Genomic DNA, 12,910 nt, shown 5'->3' with positions numbered 1-12,910 from the left:
TTCTTAATAATAGGGGGACCTGAGGTAGGGCATTTTGTGATGAGGGTCCAGGCAGGTGAGATTTTTAAGAGCCCTGGGCTGTTGTTTGGAGCGGAAGACAGAGTGAGTCTGAACCCAGGTAATCTGCATTTTTCATTTGTTTGCTCTGCAAACTTCTGCTGCTTTTCCCCTTTGGGCACAGGCCCTGAGGATAAAAAATAAATAAAAAATAGTGCCCGTGCTCAAGATGCCCACCTCCTGACGAGGGACTCCTCAGGAGTGTCCTCTCTCGGTGTTTCTTATCTCTGGCCGGGGATGTGGGTGGAGGGAGGGACGTGTGAGCTCCAGCTTGCTCTGGTTGACAAGCCTTAAGCACTGGCTCTGCACCAACCAGCACGGCGGCTGCTAGCTACAAGCGGCTGTGGGGCGTGTGTTATGGGGCTAGTGTGAATCAAGGTATGCTGTGCTTGCAAAGCAGACACCAGAATTCAGAGACTTGAGAAAAGAATATAAAATATTTCAATGCTTTTTATATTGATTACATGCTAAAATTGTAATGCCTTAGATGGATTGGATTATATAAAATGAATTTTACCTGTTCAGTTTTTATTGCACAGCCAACAGAAAATCTAAACTGCCCTCTCATGTTACAGTATATTTCTGCTGAACAGCTCTAGGAGTTGTTTTATTCCATGATGGTTTTGTCTGCCTTTCCTGATGATGACCTTTTTGATGACCCAGGCACAGATTCCATTTGAGATAAAATGGCAGTTGATAGAGATGCTGTCTTTTGCCCTGAGGTCTATTTGTGGAAACCTGGGGTCACAGGTCAGATGGAGGTGGGACTGCGAGCTCTCTGTGAGCAGAGGCTGTGTGTGATGTGTTTTTGCAAGCCCCGTAGCTGGCCCGTGATGGGCGATTACTTCTTGCAGAATGACCCCGAAGTCCAGTGCTCTCACCCTCTCTTGCCCTTAACTCAGCTCTTGTCCGCCTCTAGTAGAGAAGAATAGTTAGCACCACTTCTCAGACTGAGTGGTGCTGTGAACTAAGCTTTTACTCTTTGCCGGAAGGTCACATCTCAGGACGTATTTCCTGCAGCTGTGCATGGAGATGGCAGATAGATTGCAGGCCCAGACAGGTGCCTCAAGAGGACCCTGTAGTAACTGGAGCCGAGCTGACAGAGACCGTGAAGGATTATGGCCTGTACACGGCAGTGAATTGTTAACCAGCATTTGGGATGTTCCCAGTTGATTCTTGCCCTCGTGTCTAGAAGTATGTGAGATGCCATCGTCCCTAAGCAGATATGTGGGGAGTTTTATTTCTCAGAATTTTTGGGCGCTCTGGGTTCCATGTGGGACATGTTCGCCTGTCCTCACCCTCCTCTCTCCTTCTGCCTTAGCAGCAGATCATGCACTGTTGTCCGGTGGGTCCAGTGAGTGCTCTCTTCTTCCTTCCACCGTTAGGCGGGCGATGAATTTGTGGAGAAGACCCTGAGCAGCATATCGACCAGCACAGACGCGGCATCCGTAGTCCATAGCACGGACCTGGTGGTGGAGGCCATCGTGGAGAATCTGAAGGCGAAAAACGAGCTCTTCAAGAGGCTGGACAAATTTGCCTCTGAGTACGTGACCCTTGGGTGTTCTTGCTGGGTCTGAGGGCTCCATCCCTGGGCTTGGGCTTTCCTCCCGGGAGGGAGTCTTTTGACACCAAGCCCACTTCTCTTTCTGCTCCCCTAAAGCTGTTTTCAGAAGATCTGACACCATTTCCCCTGTTCTCCATCCACCCGCTCCCAGACTGCTTCCCAAGGCTTGGGCCGCCTTCATCTGATTCTTGTCCCCAAATGAGGGTGGAATTTCCCACAGTAAAACGGAGGGTCCTCTCAGGGACAGTTTTCTGTCCCTTGCAATGTCTGGACCATGGGCTTTCCCAGGCCAGAGGATGAAGAGGCTTGGGCATGTCCTCAGATGTCTGCAGAGGAACCTCAGAGTAGTTTGAGTGGAACATACAGAGTGGTGCCATTGAAGGGAGTGCCTTCCTGTCTACACAAAGTCCCTTTGTTATCCTGTTTTGAGCTGTAGCTGGATTAAGTCAAAACACTTGGGAGCAATACAGGAGCATTGAGTTCCTTCCAGGCTTCCTGGCAAAAGCTGGGAGGGGAGAGTCAGCCCCACGTAGGTTAGGCATACGGGTGACTGGGGCTCAGGACTGGCTGTGCCAATGAGCAGCAGCGAGTTTTTGGTCACAGAGTCCCAAGCCTTCCTTTGTATTTGACTTTGGGCTTTTGGCAGTTGTGACACCTGGTTGATTTATTCGTGCTCTCCTTGGGGCTTGGTTAGCCATTAGCCACACTTCACCCTTCTTGGTTAGAACTGAGTCAGAATAAGATTATATGACAGAAGTAATTCTTAGGCAGCCAGTGAGCAGTGAGTGGCTGAAGAGGGACACTTGCCTGCCAGCCTGCTGGAATGTCAGCCCTCATAGATGTATGGCCTGGTGTCTGGAGAAGCCCTGTCCCTGACAAAAGAGGAGACCCGTCTGTCACCTGTATGTCACTCTGCTGATGACTGTGCTTATGCTCTTTATGTTGACATTTAGGGACTGCAGAAACAGAAAACTCTTTGGTACGGATATTGGCTCCCCAGTGAGCAGGGAGCCCTCAGAAATAATAACAGCACCCTCCACCCCAGGAGAGGTTTAGTCAAGTAAATTGGCCTTTATTAAAATGTTGGTCATTCCTTAGTGACAGTAGCAGGTCTGACTGCCCTCGTGTCAGTGTGAGTAATGCAAGGACTGTTAGGGGAAAGTCAGATGGCCTGGGGCCATGTCCCCACCTCTTCCCTCTCTGTCCTTAGTCATGAAGCCTTTTTGGCCCTCAGTTTTTTTCCCCTCTAATTGGAATGAGCACTTAGGAGTGAATAATTTCCAAGACCTTCCCAGCTCTAACTCTCTCAAGACTAGTTCCCCTAGTGATCTCTGCAGAATAGGGGTAGCGGTATCTATTTACATAGTTGTTTAGGATGTTAATTTAATTTGGCTCCATCTCCTGAGGGCCTCCTGTGTGTCAGGTACTGTACTAGGCACTTTCAGGCAGGCTTATGTCACACAGATGTGACACGGGAAAGGGCACACCATAGATGTGACCTTGCTTCTGGCCATCAGCTGTCCCTTCTCTATACTCTTGTGTTCATTTTAGACCACCACCTTTATTGCACACCTACTAAGTTTTGTGTTTCGTTTGTTTAAGTAGCTCCACTGAGATATCCTTGACTGTTACGTTCTGTAGTGACTCCTGCAACAAGAGAGGAGCGTACGTTAGGCTAGTGGCCATGTTCCTGACGGCAGCCCTGACACCCTGGAAAGGAACACAACTCTCCTAGCTGCAGTCTGAGGAAGGCACACAAAGAGCTTGGCCCAGGTCCACAGTGAGCGCCAGCTGGGTCCTGTCCTTCTCCTCTCCTGTCTACCACACTCCCTGCCAGCCTCGCTTGAGTTCTCCACACTAAGGCTTGGGGACGTTGCTGATGATCACTATGTTTGTGCTGTCGATTGTCTGTTAGTACATTGAAGAAAGTAGTGTTTTGGGTACCTGAGTGTCAGAAAGGGAAGAACCAAAGACTGTCCAAGAGTCCAGTGTTCCAAGGAAAACGTGTGAGTGTACTTTTTCATGGAAGATAAGGCAACCCAGTAGGTTTAATATGTCACAACAAACATTGTGTTTGTGTGGGAAGAAGGCAGTGCGAGAGCTGTTGGGTGCAGAGCCAGCCCAGCTGACTGGGAGAGGGGGAGGTAGAGGTCTGTGAGGAGCATCTTGCCCCTTCTGCTAACATGTATACTGGGAGTGCCTTGGACTGGAGACGCTCAGGACTGGGCTTTGATGTCCTTTAATGAAATGTGCTCTCTGGTGTGCCTGCATATCTCCTTTCTGCATGCAAGTCACCCTTCAGTTGTTCTCTATTGAAAGGTACCACATTATGAGTCTAACAGCCCCTGCCAGCACAGCCTTGGGGCAGCCCCATGGCCCTGCTGCTGTGGTCTGTGGTGTGCATCCGAACAGGGCTTATGTCATCCTCACTTGTGTTTTTTTCTCCCACTCACCCCTGACTTCAGGCAGATTGTAGTATTGCCTTTTGGGTAAGCTAGAACCCCCAAATCTGGTCAGTAAGGGACCACTCCCCTTCCTGCACTGATCCGGCCAGTATGGTTCTAATTAGCATTAGGCTGTTTTATGTATGTGAACCCACAAGGTGGCGCTATAGGAAAGCCTAGAAGTCTTGCTTGTCTTTGTGCCTGTAATGCCTTTGGCACCCCACTTTCCTGTGCTCTTTAAAAATTGAATTTGTTTTCAGTCAATACAGATTTTGAAAAATAAATATTATGTACACAAAAAAAGATGGTACTTCTTTTTTAAGGAGATACCTTCCTTCCTTCTTTCCTCTTTTCTTTTCTTTTCTTTTCTTTTCTTTTCTTTTCTTTTCTTTTCTTTTCTTTCCTTTTCTTTTCTTTTCTTTTTTCTTTTCTTTTCTTTTCCTTTGAGAGAGTGAATAGGGTGGGGAGCAACAGACAGGGAGAGAAAGAATCTTAACTTGGATGTGGGGCTCCATTGCAGGACGCTGAGATCATGATCGGAGCCGAAATCAAGAGTTGGATGCTCAACCAGCTGAGCCACCCAGGCACCCCTGCTTTTTTGGGATATCTTATAAGCAGACTATCTTGAACTATCAAGATACCATGTACATGTATCCTTCCTTCCCCAGATCTACCTGTGCAACCTTGAAACTGTTTCTGGACCATGTTGGCTTTCTTCTGTCTTCAGTTTAATTCCCATTTAGTGAAAATTAAGGCTTTTCACTTGAGGGGAAAAGATCTCAATGACTTAGGTCTCTTGTTAACTTTGAGGGTCTGTGGTGCATCCTTTCCTTCATTAATCCGTGCTCACTTAGGGTTTCATTTTGTGACTGAGATAGACTAAGTAGCAGCCTCCGTTTTCCCCCACATACCATGAAAATCAACTAATAAAAATGGAGAAATGTTGCTCCTGAAAATAAATGAAAGACTGGTAGGATTAAATATGCCTTTGAAACAGGTGAGTTTAAATTACCTAATTTAAAATTTCAAACTTTATTTTTTAAGGATTTTATTTATTTATTCATAGAGACACACACGGAGAGAGAGGGGCAGAGACACAGGCAGAAAGAGAAGCAGGCTCCATGCAGGGAACCCGATGTGGGACTCGATCCTGGATCTCTGGGATCATGCCCTGGGCTGAAGGCAGTGCTAAACCACTGAGCCACCCAGGCTGCCCAAAATTTCAAACTTTAAATGAAACTAGTCACTTGATTTCAGCTTCTTGTGTGAAGATCTCTTTTCCCTCACTTCCTTTAGGAGTCAAGACGACAGATCTGGATGCTAGGCCATGGCCTTGTGCATCGCATCCAGAATAGTCCTGTTTGTTTCCATGAGTTCACCATCTTTCTCTCCACAGACACACCATCTTTGCCAGCAACACTTCCTCTCTGCAGATCACCAACATAGCCAATGCTACCACAAGACAGGACCGATTCGCCGGACTCCATTTCTTCAACCCAGTGCCCTTGATGAAGCTTGTGGAGGTCAGCGGGTGTTGCGTGTGCCTGCTTGCCCTGCCAACTTTCCCAGTCCTGCTCCCTGAGTCATACCCTTTGTGCTGGGGATTGCTTTGGGTGGATTTTAACAGGAGGGTGGAAGGTTGTCTTTGGGCTAGCATTTCTCAGGCCACAGCATTTCTCTGTCCTTTGAGAGCCAGAAGAAAGCACCTGAGATCTAGGAAGGCCTTTGTACTTTGTCTCTTCACAGCCCAGTGGTCTGACCAGTGATGTCCAGGAGGGCTGCTAACTTTGTGGAATGTCATTTATGTATTTGTGCCGTATGTGATGGGCAGTGCAGAGAAGAGGCACCTGAGTAGGAAGACAGCAGTGCAGACCACTGGCTGATGAGACCACAGAGGGCAGAGCCACACGTTTATACTGTCTCAGTGAGGTCAGTTTGCTCTAGGCTGTAAGTGGAGTTTTATCAGCCTGGTTTTACATAGGAGCCACTGTACCCCCTTGTCCAGCATTGCTGGGTTGATTTCTGGCTCAGGTCACAGGGCCTTAGTATTTATTGTCCCCAGATGAGGCACATTTCCCTTGTGTTCTCATCCCAACTATTAAAGCAGCTCCCTATAGCCTGAACCTCCTGAGCGCAGACCCTTGAGACGGAGGGGAGTGGGCTCCCAGTGATCTTCTTTGGGTTGCTTCTGCTTGCTTGGAGACTTGGGTACAGAGAGACGAGTCACATAGACAATTTGCACCTGAAATGTGGCAACTTGCCTTTTACACGGGGCTAATTACAGGGTCTGAGGAGCAGCTGTTATTAAAGTAGCATTTATTCTGGGGTTGAAGAGTTACTGCCGTGCGAAGTGTGGGGGATGTGGAGCCAAGCAGACCTCCGGGGATTGGCCAGGACTCCCTGGGAGAGTCCCAGGGTTTGCTTTCTCCACTGGTGCCTTCTCCTGCCAGCCTTTTCCATCCTTCATCTCACACGCCCTAGGCACCTCCCCTTCCCATAAGCATTTGCCTCCACTTTAATTATGACTGCATTTCCTTAGTTTCCTTTCAAAGACAGCTCTGACCTGCGATAGGAATTTATTTATTCTGCTAAGATTGCTCTTCAGCCTCTTCCAATGTTCTCTCCCTTCCTAAGGATGTTTTTGAAGATATTGAGGAATGAAGGGGGGTGGTGGTGCAAGGAATAAAAAAAACTGCATTTATCCTTAGGCAAAAAAGAGTAAAGAAGTGGAATGGAATTTTCAAAATTTCAGTGCTTGAGGACTAGTCACTTTCCTTAGTTACTGTGTCAGGTACCAGTATTTTGGAGATAAAGACACATTGTATAGATTCACTTCAAACTCTAATGTTGTTTTCAACTGTGTTTATCTAATATCTTATGTTTTTGGAAATGTAGCATGTTGGTTAACAGCTAATGCTTAGCAAATTTACTATTCTGTAGAAAATGTTTTTTTTAAGATTTATTTATTTATTCATGAGAGACACAGAGAGAGGCAGAGGGAGAAGCAGGCTCCCTGGAGGGAGCCTGATGTGGGACTGGATCCTTGGACCTGGGATCACGCCCTGAGCCAAAGGCAGACGCTCAACCACTGAGTCACCCAGGCGTCCCTAGAAAATGTTTTCTAAAAAAAGTGCTCTTTATTCAGTTTTTATTTTTAGGTGTTCACATATGTGTCGCTGGTGGTGAGCACAAAAATAAATCATATCCTAAATTGAGCAGCTCTCCTTACTTGGGACAAGACTCACACATATGTGTAGATGTATTTTTTCAGACTATATTGGAACCATAAACAGAGTATCTGTAGTATGTTGCTGTTTGTTAAGTGGATGAATAAATGTGCATCCTTCTGTTTAAAAAAATCTTTACTGCTGACTCCTTTAAATCAACAAATTATACTTGAAACTTTATAATTAGCAGCCTTTGTTCTAGTTTAACCTGTGGGGTTCTATTGGAGACCTTTTTATACTTCCTTTTGGATAACCCTTGGACTGCTGTTAGATTTATGGTGTTTGCAGAGTAGTTTCTGGTCTATCTCATCCCATTCCTCATCCCCATGTTTGTGGTGCCTTTTTCTGTGCTGCTCATTCACTTCCCTTAGTATTATACCACACACCCCGAATTGTGATCACATTAAAAGATGGATGGTAATAATTCTCTTCATTTATATAGCACCTTTCATCCTGCACAGACACTACTAGCTTATTAAGCCACACAGACCTCTTACAAGGTGGAGGATATATCAAGTATCATTATCCCTGTTTCATAGTAGAGAGTGAGGCACAGGGGTTGATTGAGTTGTCTAATCTCATATGAAGAGTCTAATGGGAAAGCCAAGCCAGTTTGCTTTGACTCTCATTGAAGTTCCTTAATTGGCATTTAAGTTATAGATACACTTAAGTTCAAATTCACCTGGGTCTCTATTTACCAAAATCTAGTTCTTGACCGCTGAATTCTCTAAATGTGTCCTGGGGGCTGACTGCCAGGTGGGGGTGGGGGAGATGACCTCCTGGAGTGCCAGTGGGCCACCATGGGGGAGCGGGGAGCAGCTGTACTCTTGCCTGCATGCTTGCACCATGGGTCCAGAGGGCTGCCAGGAGCCTTCCCCAGGTGCCTGGCAGGTGTGCTGGAAATTAAAACCTTCTTCTGTGGGATAAGCCTGTTCTGGTGCAAAGGGAGCTGGTGGGCTCTAGGGAATCTGTGTGGGAGAGGGTGGAGTATGGGAGGGATACTCATCAAAATGTTCAGAAGACCTGTGACTTGGGCAAATCACTCTGTTTTCCTGGGACACATTCTCCTCATCTAGACTAGGGGAAGCTGGCACTCCAGGCAGAGTACTTGAAGGGGTGTTGTCACAGTCAGTAGACATCCAGTTACTTCCATGAAATAAATTAACAATACCAAGTAAAACAGTAAGAAAAGACAGCATTTACCGAGCACTGTACACCTCCTAGGAGCTGCACTTAATGCTTTACCTCCTAATCTAATTTGACTGTCCCCTCACCTCGGTTCTTTGAGGTGGAGGGAGTGAATTCAGTGTCATTTCAGTTTCAAGAACCGTGCCCAGGATCACTGTGCCAGTAAGTGGTGTGATGGATATTTGAACCCCAGTCTGTCTTGGGGACAAGGCCTATAAAACTCTCTTCCACACATACACGTTTATTTTTTATTTTTATTTTATTTTTTACACGTTTATTTTTTAAGCCTTGATCTTATACATTTTGTAGTACCTCACTGTCTTAAAGTGGACATTTTGGTCAGCTCTTTGTTTCTGGCTTGAGATCCTTGTATTCTGAAGCAGATGATTTTTGCCACCTTCTGTGTAGACACTTTCACATCAGTGTTTTCTTGAATCGTTGTGTTGCAGTTGTTTGCTAATTCTGGTCATAATTCTCTGCTTTGCATTTCCAGGTCATTAAAACACCAATGACCAGCCAGAAGACTTATGAATCTCTGATAGACTTCACCAAAGTCCTAGGAAAGCATCCTGTTTCTTGTAAGGTAGAGTATAAGTACCTCTGGAAGGGGGTGGTTTTCCTTAGAACTGACTTATTTGGGGTAGAATTCTTCCATAGGAAGATGTGAAAGATGGGACACCCTCACCTCAGGCCTGTCTGGGGGCTGTAAAGAGCAAGCTGTGCTTCTTTTTTAGTTTGCCAGCAGGGGAGCCATACCCTAAGCCTCTCCCAGGGCTATCAGGTTGGTAGTTCGAATTCTGAATAGAGCCAGAGCTTCAGCTGAGTAGAAAACTTCTCTCTGGGTCTTGGCTTTTGTCTGTTGATGGGCTGCTGTGTTTCCCTAAGTGGTTTTTGTTACACCATTGGCTTCAGCCTCTGCTGGACCTGGGGGAGCCAAGGAGTCTGCGTCGGCACAGTGCGGTGGACACAGCATTACAAACTGAACACCAGTGCCTCACTTTGGGAAAGAACACAACAGGTGGTTAGGGAAATGAGAGAGACAGGAAGAGCCGCTCCCCTAGGTAGGATTAATGAAGCTGTTTCTCAGGGAGTGTGGCATTGAGGTTTGGTTTTGTTTTTCATTAAGAAGCATAGCCGAGTGGGAAGCATGCCTCCAGGCTTTTTTCCCTCTTGGCAATACTCAGTTGTTATATGGGAAATGACCCCAGCTGCAGTCCCCTACTTTGTAGATCCCCTTCTGTCTCCATTTGTTGTTAGTTCCTCTTTAGTCCTCCCAAAAGTTAAGCACTGCACTTCTGCATGACTTGGTAATCTTCCTAAATGGGCAGTTGTGACGTGCCGTGCTGTTAACAGATTTTTATAAGTAGGCATCTACTTTTGTGACCACAGTCTTTTTCAGTAGTTGTGGTTCTTCTTACGGTATGCTTTTGCTTTCTAAAATATTCTCCAGATTGAACTCACAGTATTGTAGTAACCTACAGAACCTACAGAAACTCCTGTTGTTCAGTAACATCTGAGTAAGTCATCTGTCGGTGCGGACTACATAGCTTGAGAGAGCAGACTCATGTGCCAACCCCCCAAACCAACCCCCCGTCCAGGAGTGTAGCGTTGTTAGGGAGTCTCATTTTTTAACACTGTTTCTTTCTTTTTGTTTTGTGGTTTTAAATTGTCTGCACTTAAACAAAATTCACATCAATAACCAGATGTTATTTCTTACTGGTTTGTGCTTTGTTAGTGGCAGAAAGTAGTAATGGTAAAAGAAAGAACATCAGTGTGTAGCAAATCAGAAGCTAGATAAGAAGGTGAAAAGTGCAGGGACAGGCAATGATTATCTTTAGCAGCACAGTCATTAACTCATGGAGGGTAATGATCCATTCTTCCATTGGAGTGGCCCCGGGAGGTGCAGGGAGGGGAACTCTGATCTCATAAAATGGCCTGGTTATATCATTTCAGACTCTTTCCTGGGTGATACCTTAAAGCTTTTGGGTCAGTTATGTAGGTTCTTGATGAAGAGCCCAAATATAAGGCAACCACAAAGAACAAGGATCAGCATACTTTCCAGTAGAGCACCAGATAGTAATGTTTAAGCATCCACAGCCTCAGTTGTACCTACTCAGGTCTGCTGTTGGGGGAGGGGGCACCACAGCCCCCTCGCATTGGGGGTGCGTGGCTGCGCTGTGGTGGAACTGTACAGAAGCCGGCTGGGGCCTGGATCTGGCTTAGAGGATCACAGTGGACCAATGCTCAACATAGCAGAATGACATTGATGTGCCCAGAATGTGTCTTTCTTCATAGACTTCTTGAGAGCGCAGTATAAAAAGGGTGAGATCATGGACTCTGGAGCCAGTGTAACTGGGATCAAATCTAAACCACCTGTTAGCTGTGTGTTCTTGGGCAAGTTACTTAACCTATTTATGCCTTAGTGTCCTCTCCACCATGTAAAGGTAATAATAGGCTGGTCTCATAGGGTTATCATAGGAGTAAATGGATTAATACTTGTAAAGTACATAGAACAATGCTTGGCACATAGTGCAGTAAATAAAATATATTTAATAAATGAGTATAAAATGTACATAAAATTAAATTGCCTTATTGAGAGACTGGGTCTCTTTACATTACAATTTACATACCAGTATCTTGAGAACATATGTGTGTCTGAATCGTCAATGGCATTGAATATTAGTAATGGGGGAAAAAAACTTTTGCCAGTCATCTTCTTGGCAAAATGCTATTTTATTCTAATGAGTGTACTACTTTGATTACTAGTGAGTTTGAATATTTTGTGAGCTTTAGCACTTTTTCGTTCCTGAGTTCTGTGACCTCTTTATGTGGATGATATTAATTGTATCATGTGTAATTGTGTATCATGATTGGGGCAGACGTTTTCCCTAGAGTACTTTCTGACTTCTAACCTTGTATCTGTGTGCTTCACGTACCCTGTCCTGAGTTTCTTCCATAAACTTTCTGAAGTTGAGAAGCACTTTGCCCTAGTTATAAAGTCAACATCATTTCATTAATATAGTTGTGGTTAAGCTGATAAAGCTGTTTTGCTCATCTCAATGGGAGATAGGAGTAGGACAAGGTCTCTGTTGGTCCAGAGTCAAAGGAGGTACAAAACCTGTGGCTGTTACTGCCACGTTCACACAGCATGCAGTCAGGTTAGCTATAAGAGTAGTGTGTGAGGCAGGCCTTCTTTATTAATTATGTTTATGGAGTGCCTAGTGTGTGCTAGAAAGGGAACACAGGCCCGGGGCTAGAATGAGGATTTCTGCCTGCAGGAACATCACAGCCTTTGGTTAAAATTTACACCATTTACTTAATGGAAATCAGTTTCACATAAATACCACCACAAAAATTACCAGCCTAGCCTGTGCCACAGATGCCCCCAAAAAAACCAGTAGGTAGACTCCAAATCCCACAGCAAGCCTCCAGGAGAGATGATTAAGCATGTTAATGAGGAGGAAATCAATGAAAGGGGTGTGTAGTACAAGGGGGTCATCCAGGATAAAGAGGCTGAGGTGCCTTGCCATGGAAGGCCCAAGGTTCGTCAGGGCATTTCCTTGTCCTCCCTGGTACCGTCCCTGGTGCAACCTCCTTGTGCTGTGCGCTAGAGCATGAGAAAATCCCAAGTAGCCCAAAAATGGCTCCAGGGAGCTCGAGAATTGGTGCTCCTGTGAAGATTATTATTCAAGATGGAATACACTTTTTCTAGATTCCTGAAAGTGATGCAGGAGAGGAAAGGACTACCATTTGAATGTAGGGCACAGCATGTTGTGTGTTTTCTGATTTATCTTCACAATTTGTGGAAATCATTACTCCCATTTCACAAATGATGAAACTGATTTCAGAATGTCACAGTGTCAGAAACTATTAGAATTTAAGCCCAGACTGCTTGCCATCACCTCTGTGTTCTTTCCAGGGACCTCTCTGCCTCGATCTGCCTTTATTTCAGGACTCCTACAGTGGAGGCATCTAGGTTTGATTTTTAAATTTTTTTTAAGTATTACAATTGTTGGATAAATTGTCCTGTATTATAGAAGTAGAGCTGTGCTGGTACTTCAAAAGAAGTTTTGAAAATGTAGAGCTTGATAAGTGTGGGTAATATGATGCAGAGTAAGAATGGCAGTCTGGTGACTTCACAAAAGAGAAAGTTCAGTGAAAATTCATTTGTCTCTTCTCTCTCCTAAAACAGGACACTCCTGGGTTCATTGTGAACCGTCTCCTGCTACCATACCTCATGGAAGCAATCAGGCTGTATGAACGAGGTAGCTGTCTGGACCCGGGCTGGGAGCGGCAGGTCTTAGCTCTTGGCACTGCTCACTGTCCTCGAGCAGGCCCTGTATTAATGGCTAGCCCATGCTTAGTGTGGAGGGCACCTGTTTTTTCAGCTTTGTGAATCAGCCTCGTCCTGGACCCTGGAACCTTTGTCC

The 12,910-nt window shown here is 45.5% G+C and overlaps 1 protein-coding gene across 1 annotated transcript in view; it reads left to right on the top strand.

Moving 5' to 3' along the window:
• Window positions 1-12,910, top strand: part of HADH (hydroxyacyl-CoA dehydrogenase) — a 44,691-nt gene that overhangs the window by 24,013 nt on the left and 7,768 nt on the right. The window contains exons 3-6 of the mRNA XM_026017592.2: window positions 1,443-1,600; window positions 5,462-5,588; window positions 8,974-9,063; window positions 12,673-12,745. Of these exons, the coding sequence (XP_025873377.1) occupies window positions 1,443-1,600; window positions 5,462-5,588; window positions 8,974-9,063; window positions 12,673-12,745 (448 nt within the window). The remainder of the gene's footprint in view (window positions 1-1,442; window positions 1,601-5,461; window positions 5,589-8,973; window positions 9,064-12,672; window positions 12,746-12,910) is intronic.

Source organism: Vulpes vulpes, chromosome 4, assembly GCF_048418805.1.
Source record: "Vulpes vulpes isolate BD-2025 chromosome 4, VulVul3, whole genome shotgun sequence".
Taxonomy (NCBI): domain Eukaryota; kingdom Metazoa; phylum Chordata; class Mammalia; order Carnivora; family Canidae; genus Vulpes; species Vulpes vulpes.
Note: the sequence above shows the minus strand (reverse complement) of the source record. Positions and strands in the feature narration are given on the sequence as shown.